Source organism: Terrapene carolina, unplaced genomic scaffold (genome assembly GCF_002925995.2).
Source record: "Terrapene carolina triunguis isolate 2854851 unplaced genomic scaffold, T_m_triunguis-2.0 Scaffold33723, whole genome shotgun sequence".
NCBI lineage: Eukaryota > Metazoa > Chordata > Testudines > Emydidae > Terrapene > Terrapene triunguis.
The window spans coordinates 2775550-2790602 of NW_020698074.1; the positions used below are offsets into that span (position 1 = coordinate 2775550).

The following is a 15053-nucleotide window of genomic DNA, read 5'->3' on the forward strand; positions in this document are numbered from 1 at the left end:
AAAAAAATGCTTTCCAGAGGAAGATAGTATGCCTCAAAATATGGCAACTAAGAAGCTTGAGGGAGTACAGAGGAGTAAAGTCTCAAGTTCAGACATGTTACTTGTCAGTCATAGAAACTTTGAGAAACTGTACAGCTGAAGTCATGTGTAGCCCGATTAATCCAAACTTCCTCATACCATAGTAGAAACTGCCTCATACCATAGTACTTCATCCATTTGGTTTACTGTGATTTTTATGGTATTATTCTTGGATAAGTTTGGCCCCAGGCTTTTCTTTCTTGGCCTTTTGACTTCAGAAGGGACTGCTTCCCCTGGGTTGCATTTGACCTGCTTTTGAGGAGTGTGTCAATGGTTGTACAGTTTCCTTAAGTTCCTGATCCATCTTGGCTTCTTAAAACATTATTGACAGGCCGTTGTTAGCAGGGGGAGAGTGCTGCCCATCCTTATTGTGTTGAGGTCTTCTTTCTGGAATCCATCAAGGAACCCTTTCTGGGATTCTGGAATGGTTGCCAGTTACTACCCTGTGTCATTTCTCCACTTCCTGAAGAAGGTGAAAAATTATATGGATTTATCTTGCTGCCTAGGTTCATGAACGATCTCCTGATTTGGTTTTTCTGAACTTCTCATCTGCTTTTGAAATGATTGCCACTGGCTTGTAATTTTTGTGACCAAAAGACTGGTTTTTATTTGCTATTTTGGTTTTTATTTTCTTTAAAAATTCCCTTGAGTAATACTGCCAGCTAGATACTTTTGAGCTACATCATACTCCACCCTGAGAAAACAGGACTCTGGTTGGTTGGAGCTAGAGAGAAGTCCACCACGTGAAGTGGTTTGCTTCTCATTTATATCTCTGTGTGTTGAGGATATTCTACTTGAGGCAACAGGCCAGATTAAGAATCTTGGTGTCATTCAATCACACCATTTGCATGGCAAATCTTGTTGGATGTGGCACAAATATTTTTTGAACTGTGCAACTTGTGTAAGGTTTGCACCCTTAAAAATCAAAATGTGACAGAGGTGGTCTCAATGAGCCTTGTGGTCTCAAGAGCATTGTTGTTCCTTTTTCCTCCATTTTTGGTGAATCATACCTCTCAAATCAGTTAATTGTTTAAAAACATCTCATTAAAAGTTAATTATTTCATATTATTTTAAAATATTTTTATTATGTTAAGGTCTCAGGAGCCTTTGTGGAGGGCTGCTTTAGAAATAAATATGTGGTTTAATTATGAATGCAGTGCATTGATGGCTCACTCTATGTAATGAAGGTTCATTCAGCTTGACTCTGTGCGCTTATTACAGTCAATGAAAGAATCTTCACATTTGTCTGATCCAGAATTAGTCCTCATTCTCAAGTGGAAAAATGGAAAAGAGCTTTGAGGAAAAGCCTGTTTGCCATTTTGTATCTATATGCACATTTACGGTTGGATCTTGAAAGCATTCAGGTTTTGTAGATGGCTAAAAGTAACTCTAAATTCAATTGTAATGTTGCTGATTTGGGTTTTTTTTGAAAATGTACTCTCCTCTGACACTCCCAGAGGAATAAACAGTTTAATTTCTATTTACAGTTAAAAATCACTGTTGCTGCTTTTAGGTGCATTATGCTGCTTCAGTGGCTTTCCCTGTTGTCTGTTTGTATCCAAAACTTCTATCTAGGTAGTCAGTCATTTTAGTATTATTACAAGGAGTCTTGACATGAGGGTATGATAAAAGATCTGTATTTTGAAAAAGTAGTGCTTGTAGTAATGGGGTTATATTGTCTGTAGAGGGTGATGGAGATTCTGCAAAAACACTAGAAACTCTGATTAAGAGAGTGAAACGTCAAGAGAACTTGCTTCAGCGGTGTAAAGAGATGATTCGATCGCACAAGGAACGCTCTGCACAGCTAACCAATGAGAAAGAAGCACTGCAGGAACAACTAGAAGAAAGACTTCAGGAATTAGAGAAAATGAAGGTATGGCGAAATCCCTAATGCTTGATAGATATCAGCTAATGTAGTGCAAGAGTTCTGGTATCATTTAATTAATTTACACACCTGTTCTGATATGGCGTGGGTCATTAAACTGATTAATACAAAATACTGTGTGGCAGCTGTGCCAAGCTCCCACAGGAAACAAAGATGTAACTTTGTAACATTCAGACTCAGAAATTTTCCTTGTAAGTCAGAAGTTTAATCACTGTAATATTTGGCTGAAAGTTCCCCTATTTTAATGTTTAAACAATTGTGTCACTGGAAAAGCTAGACATCTGTGGTAGTTGGGATAGAATACTTCAAAAAAAAACGAAAAAATAAAAACCTACTCGTACATGTCTGAAAGAACATATCAAGATATAAAACAAGTGTTTTTAGTAGTTCACTAACAGCAAGAACACAGTGATGTATTAAGAAATATTTTGAGGCTTAGTATAATGAAGGGAACTTCTCACATAAAGATAGCTTGTATGAAGAAAAAAATGGATAGATATAAAGTTCCTGTATTCAAATTTTTTAAACATATCAAAATAAACCTGGGATTTCTTAATAAGTGCAGAATGTGTTCATACTAGTTTGCCTATTTTGTTTCAGGGCGATGAGCATTTGAATCTTGTTTCCATTTCTTGGGTGAGATTCTTATCCTCACCCTGGCTTATACCAAGTAAAAGGGCTGGAGCAATGTAAACTGGCTTTTGTGCATAGGAAAGGATTCTCCCAGGACAAGAACTGTGGAAGGCAGCTGTAATGTTCCCTTTTTCAGACCCACTTAAGAGCTTTGGGATGGGGGTGGGGCTGGCGTGTCTGGGGTGGGTTTGCATCATGTGCCTCTGCAGATATTCTGGGCAACACTGCCACTCACAGGATAGCCTCAGGAGGCTACCATCATTTTAGACCACCCCTCAGAGATGTTAAAACTACAACAGGGACTGGCAAGTACCTTGCCCTGGCTTGTGAGTTGTATGATGGACTACTTAGAAACACAGCACAAAATCTCGTTTCTTCTCTGTCTCACATTTAGGGACTTTTGCTTACATTATCCAGACTTAAAAAAGAGGAAACTTTTTCTTATTGTTGGGAATGCTTTAGCTCTTTTTCATCTCTTGTGGTTTTTCAGGAACTTCACATGGCTGAGAAAACAAAACTGATTACTCAATTGCGCGATGCAAAGAATTTGATTGAGCAGCTAGAACAAGATAAGGTAAATAAGGCAGTGTTTTTTCTTTAAACTTTCAGTATGGCTAGCACACGATTTTGGGATAAAATTTGTACAAGCTCAAACTGTCTGACCTCTATTTCTAGTTCTATTACAACTGCTTTTAGTAGTGGTTTGGTTTTATTTTACATTCCAGATTCATAGTGTTTTGTTTGCTTGTTAAAAGTTAAACTGTTGTTAGAAGGCTGTATTTTGTAAATGCTTTGGTATGGTTGACTAGTAGTTCAGATTTGATGTTGCAAGAATATTTAGAGCTGATTGGGACATGTTTTTAAAAGACAGCGTAGTGATTACTAGTCTAGGTGAATTTCTAACTAATAGTTATAATACTAGGTTATGAGAAAAATAGTATCTAAAATGTAATTTGGAAATGTACATATATGGTAAAAAGTGATCAGTGAAGAAGTAATACCCATCATGTGTTTGAGATAGGAAGAGTTTTAATAGCTTCTATTTTATATAGGTTCTTATACTGCACTCATCACGTTAGTATCGGAGTGCCTTCCAGTAGTGTATTAAGCAGTGTGACTTAATATCTGTCACGTTTTTGTTTCCTCATCCTTTCCCTAGAGGAAGATGTATGCAGTGGAGTGCTTTGGGTTTTTATTTTTATATATATATAAACACACACATGCACATACACACACATGCTCTGCTACATGTTGATTAGAGAATACAAGATCTAAGAATGGAAGGTGGTGAGGTTTGTGATGATCCAGGATTGTGTCCTGGTGTGTAGTTGTTTTTGGCACATGCTATGTATTTATGTATTAGTCTCACCTGAAGCATTTCTTGCCTAGGGCATGGTAATAGCAGAGACAAAACGACAAATGCATGAAACAATGGAAATGAAGGAAGAGGAAATTGCTCAGCTGCGTGCTCATATCAAGCAGATGACTACCCAAGGCGAGGAGTTACGAGAACAGAAAGAAAAATCTGAAAAAGCTGGTAAGAAATTCTGGAGGTTATTGGCTTTTATGTTTGAATGGGAAAAAGCTTCGGCATGGTCTATCTGCACTCTCTCATCAGTCATCTCATCTTGGTATTAAAACAATTCCCTGTCCTGCTAGTGTTCCTCTACCGCTTCCTACTAACATCACTGCTATGTAGGGGAAGAAAGTTCAATTTGGTCTCTGCCTCCCCAGATAACTAGAGATTGAGAACATTTTATATTGTTTTCTTTAATATCCACATTCACTAATCCAGTGATGAAATGTTGCTGAACGACAACCATACCTATCCCTTTCTGCACAAGGAAAGATTGCTGTGATTTGGTGGGTTTGTATAGTTTTCAGCAGAGAAAATTGGAGGGGAAAAATACTAGTGCATTTTTGTCAGAAGTGTAGTTCATATTTTCTGTAACCTCAACCGTAGGAGAGAATGTACATATGGGAGTGGAGTGGGGAAGAGGATGAAACAAGTTAGGCTTTTACTTTTTTAGGGGAAAACCTATGACTGTGCCTCAAAGTATTAGTATCAGAAACATCCACTAATTTATTTCTAGCTGAACATAAACACAAAGCATAATTCATTTGTTCCAGGCTTTAAACTATTTTGTTATATAAATACACATATCAGTTTTCTTTACAAGAAAATGGGTAACCTACTAAATGTGTGTGCTAATGTTGTACTAATTTAACAGGCCAAACTATATTCCTTGGAAAACAAAATGCGACCTTGTACAGCATAGCTTATAGAAGGTTTAGTTTTATTTGCATTCAATTTGCTTTCATAATCATTTTGAGAAACCTCACCTGAAAGTTGCATTTAATGCAGCTAATAAAAAATGAATAGTTTAATTTGCATAAAATGCACATTACAAATGTATTGTGTTGCTAAGATCTAATGAGAAGTTCAGATTCAGAAATTTTATTGCAGTTCACTTTATATCTAGGTAAAATTAAAACAGAACTTTACACTATAAAGATGGATTTACAACATGAGTAAATCATGTACGTTCTGAATGATGCAAAGAAACTGACTGAGCATCTAAAGCCAGAAAAGGTAAACAGAAAAGAAATATAATTCCATAGATGGTCTATTAGCAAACCTTTGGAAAACTTGTGAAAACACCAAACATCTGGCTTAGAAAATCCAGTTTTCCAGTTGTTAGGGTTTTTTTTATTTTTAGCTTTATAAAAACCAGATTTCAAAACTAAGCAAATATTAGCTTCAGGGTTTTATAAAATTAGCCTCTGGTAATGTTTTTCAGAGACTGTAATGTTTAATTTGTAGTATTTGCTTTCAATAATGTTTCTTTAAAAATAAGTGCATACAGGTTAGTTGTTAGTATTTTAACTTCTCTTAGCAGGAAAAATGTGCTTTAATTAGTACACCTGTAGGTATGAAGTATTTTACCTTAGCTATCTGAAATAGAACATTGAAGCAATCGAAACCAGTTGCATGTCTTGTAGCATGGAGAATAGTCCATAAATAACTTCTTCTTTTGGCTTACTTAGCGCTTCAAAACAGAACAGAGATGATTCCCTTTGTACTTTGCAAAATTAACTATTGTGGTGATACACACGATTTGACTTACGGGGTGTGTTATGCTGACCATCACGTTTTGGGAAGTCGAGATTTCCATCCCAAATCTCTTTTTAACCAAAACAACAGCAACAACCAAAAAAACCACACCAACACCACACCCACAAATCACTTTGATGTGTCAGTCCTGTCAGCATCTAAGTACAGTATATGCACCTACTGTAGTGACCTTTCTATGGGTTTGAGGGCACAATGTTCTACACTGTTGAACATGCTATTTAAAATAAGAATGGTTTTGGCTTCTGGACCATTTGCTGTGTCATATTGGATCCTAGTTTTCAGTGGTAGAAAGTTAGTAATCAAATGAGAGTACAGAAAATTTCTGTTAATAGCTCTGAGAGGTGTTTCTGTGCTTTTCCCTTTTATTCAGTTTTCCTTACTACTGCCTGGCTTTGTGCATTCTAGAAAATCATTCAGAATGAAGACTAAAATCAGTCATGTCGAGATATAACTTCAGTTTAAGATGAAAGTGTCACACACTATTTAAAATATAGTTTGATTCAGCAGCATTAAATTACTATAATTGTCAGTTGTAAAACTGCTTTATTACTAATTGTAATAGAGCAATTGACATGGCTTTTAGGCCACAGCCCTCTGCTGTAATGACTGTAATATTACTGTTACATGCATTTATCACAGGCCTGTACATTTTGTTTAGTACACTAAACCCATATCTTACTCTTTTCACCATGTCACCAATTTTGGTGAATGTCCAAATCATAAATCTGTTCACTTTCTTTCTTTCTTAGACTTGCTTATCTTCACAAAGTATTGTTACTTTACCAAAAGGGAACGTGAAAGTGAATATTTATGGAAAGAAAATTTGTTTTATGTTAAGTAAGTTATGGCTAAGATATGTGCAAGCTTACTTTCATTACACTTGTATAGATACTGTATCATTCATAGTGACGTTTTATCTGTTTAAATACAGCATGTTATAATATATCAGGCTGTATTTTTAACTTACCTGGAATCATAAATCTGTTCACTTTCTTTCCTTTGTAGCTTTTCCTTTATACTTAAACCATCATTTTAATTAGGTGAGCTTGATGAAATGGGCCATTATTTCATTTGATACAAATAACTTAAACTGGTGAATATTCACTATTATGTATGGTTATGTAGCAACATGATATATAAGCTTATTTTGTAAATAAATATTACATAAAATCACAAGTATGTAAATCTCCCTATTTGATAATTACAGTTCAACTTTTTATAGTCAGGTTGCATTATATTGAAATCTCACAAAGCATCTTATTTTTGTGCATCCACACATGCCAATAAGTGAATCATGGTGCCTTTCCCAAGCCTTGTATGAACAGGACTGGGGTAAGGGCTCTCTTTTTCTTACATCACACAATGGGTGCTTGAACCAGGCTCTACAAAGTAAATTCTTTGCTTCTCAGGCAATGTCTAACTTCAGTCCTTTTACCTAAATGAATTGTAACTAACTTTCTAAATCCTTGCAATATTTGGCTATCAAGTTACAATTTATCAAAAGTAGGCAGGGTGTTTGTAAACTTGCACTTGAAAACCTCAGGCTCTTACATATTATTAAATACTTGGCATAAATCCTCACTATTCAACATTTTGAACACTATAGATATTCATTTAATGTTAAAGACGGTAATCTATTTTAGTACCAAGTAGAATAATGCAATTATTTCTGCCTTTATTAGGCAAATTATATTGTGTTTTATTTTGCCATCTCTTTGTAGGCCATACTGGTATTCATTTTGACAACTTAAATAATTCTCCTTTAATTTACCCTTCATGGTTTACAGAGAGCAAGAGCATGCTTAATAAGAATTCTAGTATATGCATTTCTTAATATTAGGTTAAATGCACAAAACAACCACTGTAAGTATATCGAGCTTAACTGTCATATTGCTTATTTGAGTTGCCTCTTCTCTACAGTTGCATTTTGTGAGTTGGTTGAAACAGATGAAATTTATATTTCCCCAGTCTGTTTCATATCCATGCTCAGTGCTGTAGTCCCTCGTTTTCACCACTTGGTGGTATTCTAGTTGACAATTACCCCATCAGTACTCTTGAGATATTGGTTATCAGGAACCCGTCACAATACAGACTGACATTAAATGAAATTTTAAAAAATTAGATATTTTTACCATGTGTACTGACTGTTGTAGAGCAGTGTTTAAAAAATTGTCAAGAACTTGCCAGTGCAAGGCATGGTGGTGGTAAAAATAATAAAAGTACCCTACTCTTCCTCTAACATTGATGGCAGCATTAATGGCTTTAGTCATACTGGACAGAAAAGATTCCTATTTGACCAGGGTGAGCAGATGAATTGGATTTTGCAAGGCTAGATTATAGTATTGTTTGCTATATTTCTTGGTTTTTTGTTTTGCCAAGATACGTTAGAGAAAATTAACTTTAACATTATTCCAAATGTTTGTATTTTAACATGTCTGTTTTAGCAGTCACTTTGCTAGTGGAGAGAAGGACAAAGATAACCTAGTTTCTGGGTTCAGCCTAGAGATGTTTTAATGAACAAACAAGGCTTATTATTACAGTTTTATAGCCTCATAAAGTCCTGATAGATGCAAAATTAGTCAGTTTTGTTTAACTGGAAGGATGCTAGTTTAACCTCCTGCTGGTTTGAAATTATCAGTTGAGTGTCATATTACACTAGAATTAACTACCTTGAACAAAAATATTAGGTTCTTGCTTAAATACTAAAAGTGCCTGAGATGCATATAATTTCACTTTTAGAGAACAGAATGTCTTCCTGTGAAGTGTTGCTTCTTTGTGCTATCATGTACTCTTGACCTTTTATCCACCAGCTTATCTAACTTTCCCCTCAGCATTGTGCTTGTGCTTACGGTGATGGAGCTGGCCTACTGCATGTTGCTAAACTGCTACATTTTAGTAGTCAGTCCTAGTGTGAACTTGAAATCTTTTATTTGATCTATCTGCAGGCTATGGCAAATGCACTTCCCCCCATTAATTAACAAATTGCTTACATGAAATTGCAGTGTATATTACTGAGCCCAAGCGTTGAAAGTGTGAGACGCTCCTATGAAAAAAGAGTTAAATAAATTTGAAATTTTTAACAGCAGTTTTTATTTCTGAATCTACTTCTGGTAAAAGCTGTTATGTTTTTAAAAACATAACTTGTGACACTGGCAGTGTGGATACTCTGTGTAAAGTACTTACGGACAAACTATAGCCGGCTATACATAGGTTTGCAGGAGAAAGTGAGGGAGATCACTCTAGCCCCTGCAAGTGCACGAGTGAAGGCTGTATCCATACTAGGGTTTGCCAGGTGCCCGGTTTTTTTAACCAGAAAGTCCGGTTGAAAAGGGGACCTGGCAGTGTCTGGGTCAGATGTACTGATCGGATACCAAAAGTAGGTTTACCGTGGGGCAGGGGGAAGCGCTGGGTCATTAGCCTGCACCAGCCCCTGCTCAGCCAGGCTGCCTCCTACCTGCAGGCAGCTCCTTATCAGGCTGCAGCAGCTCCTGTCCCAGCCCTGGAGCAGAGGGAGCCCAGCGCGTGGGGTGGGGGGTGAGGAGGGAGGCAGAGATGATCCAGGAAGTGACGGCGAGGGAGGGGGGGAAGGAGCACACAATGGGGCAAGGTGGGGTGGGGTCTTGGGGGAAGAAGCAAAGAAGGGGCCATGGCCTCAAGGGAAGAGGTGGAGCTGTGGAAGGGCTTTAGGGGAAAAGACGGGGTAGGGGGCAGGGCCTCGGGGGGTCCATTTACCAGCAGCTAGAAAGGTCGCAACCCTAATCCATGATTTATAGGCACTGGCAAATGTGGAATAGGGGATATGGATTACTGCTGACCCCAGAAGGTGCATGCCTGGGTGGGCTGCGGGGTTGTGCACTAGCAGAGCTGTTTGTCGTAAAGCACTGTGTACCTTTTTTTTAGCAGCGCTGACTGAGCAGAGTGTACGTTTCCACTCTGTTTTATATTGGTTTACTAAATATAAAAAACGCACAAAAAACATCTCCAGTGTTTTTAACGTTTATAATGTATTTAAACACTTCAGTTCTTCTGATCATTAAAGCAGGAGGGAGGTTTTAAAAAAAAAACTTGTCAGTGTTTTGCTACTGTCAGAAAAAATATCACTTTCTAGTTCCCATTGTGAGGACCCACGAAAAAGCTTCCTCGAGAAATTAACTCCAAAAAGTCATAATTTGGGTGAACATAATTATTTTAAGAAAATAAGTCTCCTGAAAATGCAGGAGTAGGCTCAGATTATAGTTAAAAGCTTTATTTTTAAATGTAATTCAAACACCATAAATGCAAAGTGTCTTTCACCTTTCTAACTCATGGGCAAGTAAAACACCTGGAGGGTTTTTAATACATAATAAAAATATGTAACCATAAGTGCATAAGAATTGTAACTACTTAACAATATGTAATTGTTTGTGTTGTCGCAGAATAAGAGGCATTGTAATGATCAGTCTGAACCAGAGTAGATTAAGGGGGAACCAAAGAAACCTGGAGAGCTCCGGCCCTGTTGAAAGGAAATTACTATTAAGAGGAAGAGAAGCTAGAACTCTGAATTTTTTGAAAATCATTATCTCTTTGTTTCAAAAACAGTATCCAAGTATTTAGCAAAGCTTGTAGTTGAGCTATAGGCTTTTTTTTTTAGGTATTTTGGATTAGAAATTTCTGAGATTTTCACCTTGGAGTTGAGTTTTACAAAAGTGCTGAAAAGAAGGTTCTACTAATCTGTACCAACAATTAGCTATATAAGAACCCATTTTAAAAATGGGTTTTCCTTTTTATTTGCCTTTGCAGCAGAGAGAGCCCCATACTCATTACCACAGTCAGAAACAGGGATTCCCCAGTAAGGGCCAAATCCTAGTCCCAGTGAGTTGGTTTAATTTACTTGATTTTAAAGGAATCCTCGGCATAACCGGTTGTGATTATTCAGTACTATTGTAGCATTTTAACACAAAATTATGACTTCTTGGTATGTTTAAATTATTATGTATGAAGGAAATAACTGTGACATCTCTGATACTTCTGTGCCTTAACAGTTGGCAAATGTTTATTTTTTAAATCGTGACCACTCTCTGTATTTGGACTATATAATAGATTCAGAATTTGTTCCTGAGAATCAATTAACATGTACAAATTTAAATAACTATTGTATTTCAATATTCTGTGCTGGATGTCCATTGTGGGCATATTTTTAGTATAATCTGAGTTTTTTGGAGGTAAAACATCAGTTAAAAGTAATGTTTTACTCTGATATTTAATTTGCAAAGTTTAAAAATATTTCAATTTTACCACAGATATCTGTTGATAAACTGACAAAAACTCTGTGATAAATGAAATGTACCAGACTTGTTCTTCCTTATTCTAATAGGACAGAACTCTTTCTATGGTTAAATAAAAGTGGATATACATTCCAGTCATTCCTGGCTTTCTATTTATTCTACCAATAATTTTAGTGGAAGATTTCTTTAAAATAAACTGGTGATAAGTTAACTTTTCTTCATGGAGCATTCTTCAGTCTTTTTCAGCTTCAGTTAGTCAGGATATGAAACTAGAGGAAGAGCTGTGGTTTTATATGTTTATAGTTGGTGCACTTCATTCTGATTCTGGGTGAGCAAAATATATAGTTACCTAAATGCAATACTGGTCTAGGAAGTAGCAACTACTGTTCTGTTCTCTTCCCCTTCCCGATTAATGAGCCCATGTGAGCATACGGTGGATTGTTAGGGCCAGATTCTTCTGTCTGGTGTGTAACTTGTAGTTAGTGGGAGCCCTGTATACATGTCAAGGAAAATAATTATTTCTGGAATATCAAATATCTTTGTTTTCTTTCTTGCAGCATTTGAAGAGCTTGAGAAGGCTCTGAGTACAGCACAAAAGGTAGAGGAAGCACGGAAAAAGCTGCAAGCAGAGATGGATGAAAAAATCAAAGCAATAGAAAAAACAAGTGAGGAAGAACGTGTAAATCTTCAACAAGAGTTAACCAGGGTGAAGCAGGAGGTGGTTGAGATTATGAAGGTAAAAGTTAAGGCCGAGTATGTCTCATTTGTTTTTAAATTAACGCTTTAATTTAACAAAGGTTTGGCTGTAAAATGTGTTAACATATCCGGGCTTGTTTTCAAACTCCTCACTATTTAATAGAAAAAAATAAATTTAAGGAAAAATGTTTTCAGTAATAAAGTACTACAGTAGTTTAAACCTTTCAAAATTGATCTGTCCTTTTCTCTGGCAGCCTGTGGAAGCTTAAAATAGTATGTTAAAGGAAATGCACACAAACTGCTCAGAACTGACCTCCTGGTTGCACACTGTTTAATCAGCAACGAAGAGTCCCGTGGCACCTTATAGACTAACAGATGTATTGGAGCATAAGCATGCGTCTGACAAAGTGGGTATTCACCCACAAAAGCTTATGCTCCAATACATCTGTTAGTCTGTAAGGTTCCACGAGACTCTTTGTTGCTTTTTACAGATCCAGACTAACACGGCTACCCCTCTGATATTGTTTAATCAGTGTCTCTGGCCATGCACCTGAAATAGTCACAATAGACACCTCTTTTCTACTGGCTTCTTAAAATATTCCAGTGCTATTTGTGACAAAGGAAAACTAAGTATGATTAACATATCAGTTCTTCTTGTCTCTATTATGGTTATGATTTTTAAAATAAGTACTTTTTATTTAGCATTTTTAGTCTTAACAAGTCTGAAGATTTTAAAAGTCTGCCACAGTGTGTGCTTTTGTAGAATGTGCTCTCATTCCATCCACTGTATTCGGATATGAATCTGTGTTCCTCCATCTTATTCTTCTAATAATTTTCAATTTGAACAACAATTTCTTGTGTTTATTTGTTACGTTATTAACTTTGCTGTGGTAATAGATTGCCACACTATAGTTCTAATATAGTGTTTTAGGTGAATGTGGTTTGTCGCTGGGGGAGGATTTATAAACTTGCTTACATAAATAATTTACCTACCTGTGTAGGCCTTCGAATTTGACTAAACAGCATCTCTTACGATGATTTCACCAGTTGAGCTTTGTCCTATATGTTGGCTCATGAAACTGACTTACTGAGCATAGAAAGGGAGCTACAAACAGTAGCTTATATTGTAAAGCCGTGAGAAAATTTTCTCCAATTTAAAACAAAATTAAAGCCGTAAATGGATTTGGGAGCACTGTTGGGAGAGACCTCAGAGTTTTTGTTATTCTGTGACTAGCACTATGCATGAGGTGAGAGAGCACGAAAAAGCATTTCGGAAACTTTAAAATAACTTGTTATTGGGATTATTCTTTTAACATGTAATTTTTACTTATGCATGTTGAGTAACATGCTGCCTATTAAAGAGAAGCAATTAGACAATTCCCTTTGTAACTCACACTAGCATTGTTCCTCCACTGTATGAGAAATAATGCAGGGGATGTTTGTTTATTGAAAAATCAGTAATTTCTCTGACTTTTATTTACAGAAGTCTTCAGAAGAGCGTGTTGCTGAACTAGTGAAATTGCATAAAAGAGAACTGGCTACCAAAGAGCAGGAGCTAAATGAGAGATTACAGGCTCAAGAAAAGGAGTTCCAGGAGAAGATGAGGGCAGCTCTTGTAAGCATCCCTAAAATGTACAAGGTTACTTCTGGCAGAGCTGGGTGGGAACAGAAGTCTGTCTGTATGGCAAACCCATGTCTCATCCCCTAAACCTCACCATCTTTCAGTAATCCCTATTGTTACTACTTCTCATAACACAAGAACCAGGGGTCACCAAATGAAATTAATAGGCAGCAGGTTTAAAACAAACAAAAGAACACAAAACACAGTCAACCTGTGGAACTCCTTGCCAGAGGATGTTATGAAGACCAAGACTATAATAGGGTTCAAAAAAGAACTAGATAAATTCATGGAGGATAGATCCATCAATGGCTATTAGCCAGGATGGGCAGGGATGATGTCCCTAGCCTCTGTTTGCCAGAAGGTGGGAATGGGCGACAGGGGGGTGGATCACTTGATGATTACCTGTTCGGTTCATTCCCTCTGGGGCACCTGGCATTGGCCACTGTCGGAAGACAGGATACTGGGCTAGAAGGACCTTTGGTTTGACCCAGTGTGGCCGTTCTTATGTTCTAAGCTTTTAAGCCACACAGAGCCCTTCTTCAGGTCAGAAGTTGGTCCAACAAAAGATATTACCTCACCTACCATGTCTCTCTAATATCCTGGGACCGACACGGATACAATTACACTGCATTAACACTCAGTTCACATTTTTAATATTGTTTTCTCAATCATAAAGATTAGAAGCTTAATTTTTATTTTAAAGTATAGATTATGCAGAAGATAAGTATGTTAGCTTGTGGCTATTTACCTGGAAAAACTTTCTATTTACTGCTGGTGTGGGGATTTTGCAAAAGATCTTTAACAAAATGTTATGTTTATGTTGCTATGAAAAACAAAGTCGATTGTGGGTAGAAAATGTAGTTATATAATCATTTGAAATGTGATTTCCTTTTCTCTTGCTAATTGCTTTGTAGAACCATCTCATGATGTAAAAAGAGTTACTTATTGGAGGTTTCTTTTGTACAATATTGTTTTATTCATAATTTTTGACACAGGAAAAAAGTCAAAGCGAGTGTTTACAGACAGTACAAGAAAAAGAGCAACAGGAATCTCTGGCATTAGAAGAATTAGAACTGCAGAAAAAAGCAATACAATCAGAGTGTGAGAAGAAACTTCAGGACATGCAGCAAGAAATACAGACATCTAGAACTGTGAGTAAAATTTTCAAAATGTTAACTAACCACTTCTCTGCATATTAACAGCTTCATGCTAGTAGACATGGTTGACTTGTGTGAACTGGCTATGATGAAAGACTGTCACACTTAAAACATATATTTTTGTTACCGTGTTGTGCTGCAGTTTATAATTTTGTGGAGCGTTAAATGGCAGAACATGGAAATATACTTTTTTCATGTTCAGGCCTAGGGCACGTACTTGTATTCCCCATGCAGAATTTTTGCATACGTTGCCTAGCACAAAGAGGTCAATCTTTTTGGCCTGTTGGTGGTACCATGATATAAATGTTAACAATAAATAATGATCAAGTGAATAAGACTTTGCTTGAGTGAGAGTTTGAAGGATCTGACCCTTTAGGTCACAAGTAAAACAATTTTATCTACACCTCTAACGCTGTCCTCGGGAGCCAAAAAATCTTACCACGTTATAGGTGAAACCGCATTATATTGAACTTGCTTTGATCCTCCGGAGTGCTCAGCCCCCCCCCCCGGAGCACTGCTTTACCATGTTATATCCGAATTCGTTTTTTATTGGGTCGCGTTATATCGGGGTAGAGGTGTACTT

At 36.8% G+C, this 15053-nt stretch overlaps 1 protein-coding gene across 3 annotated transcripts in view; it reads left to right on the top strand.

Annotated features, from left to right (window-relative positions):
• Nucleotides 1–15053, top strand: part of LOC113409506 (golgin subfamily A member 4-like) — a 111811-nt gene that overhangs the window by 50496 nt on the left and 46262 nt on the right. For all 3 annotated transcript variants that reach the window (XM_026663503.1, XM_026663501.1, XM_026663502.1), the window contains 6 exons: nucleotides 1764–1951; nucleotides 3087–3170; nucleotides 3986–4133; nucleotides 11554–11732; nucleotides 13176–13307; nucleotides 14309–14464. In XM_026663503.1, coding sequence (XP_026519288.1) covers nucleotides 1764–1951; nucleotides 3087–3170; nucleotides 3986–4133; nucleotides 11554–11732; nucleotides 13176–13307; nucleotides 14309–14464 — 887 coding nt within the window. The remainder of the gene's footprint in view (nucleotides 1–1763; nucleotides 1952–3086; nucleotides 3171–3985; nucleotides 4134–11553; nucleotides 11733–13175; nucleotides 13308–14308; nucleotides 14465–15053) is intronic.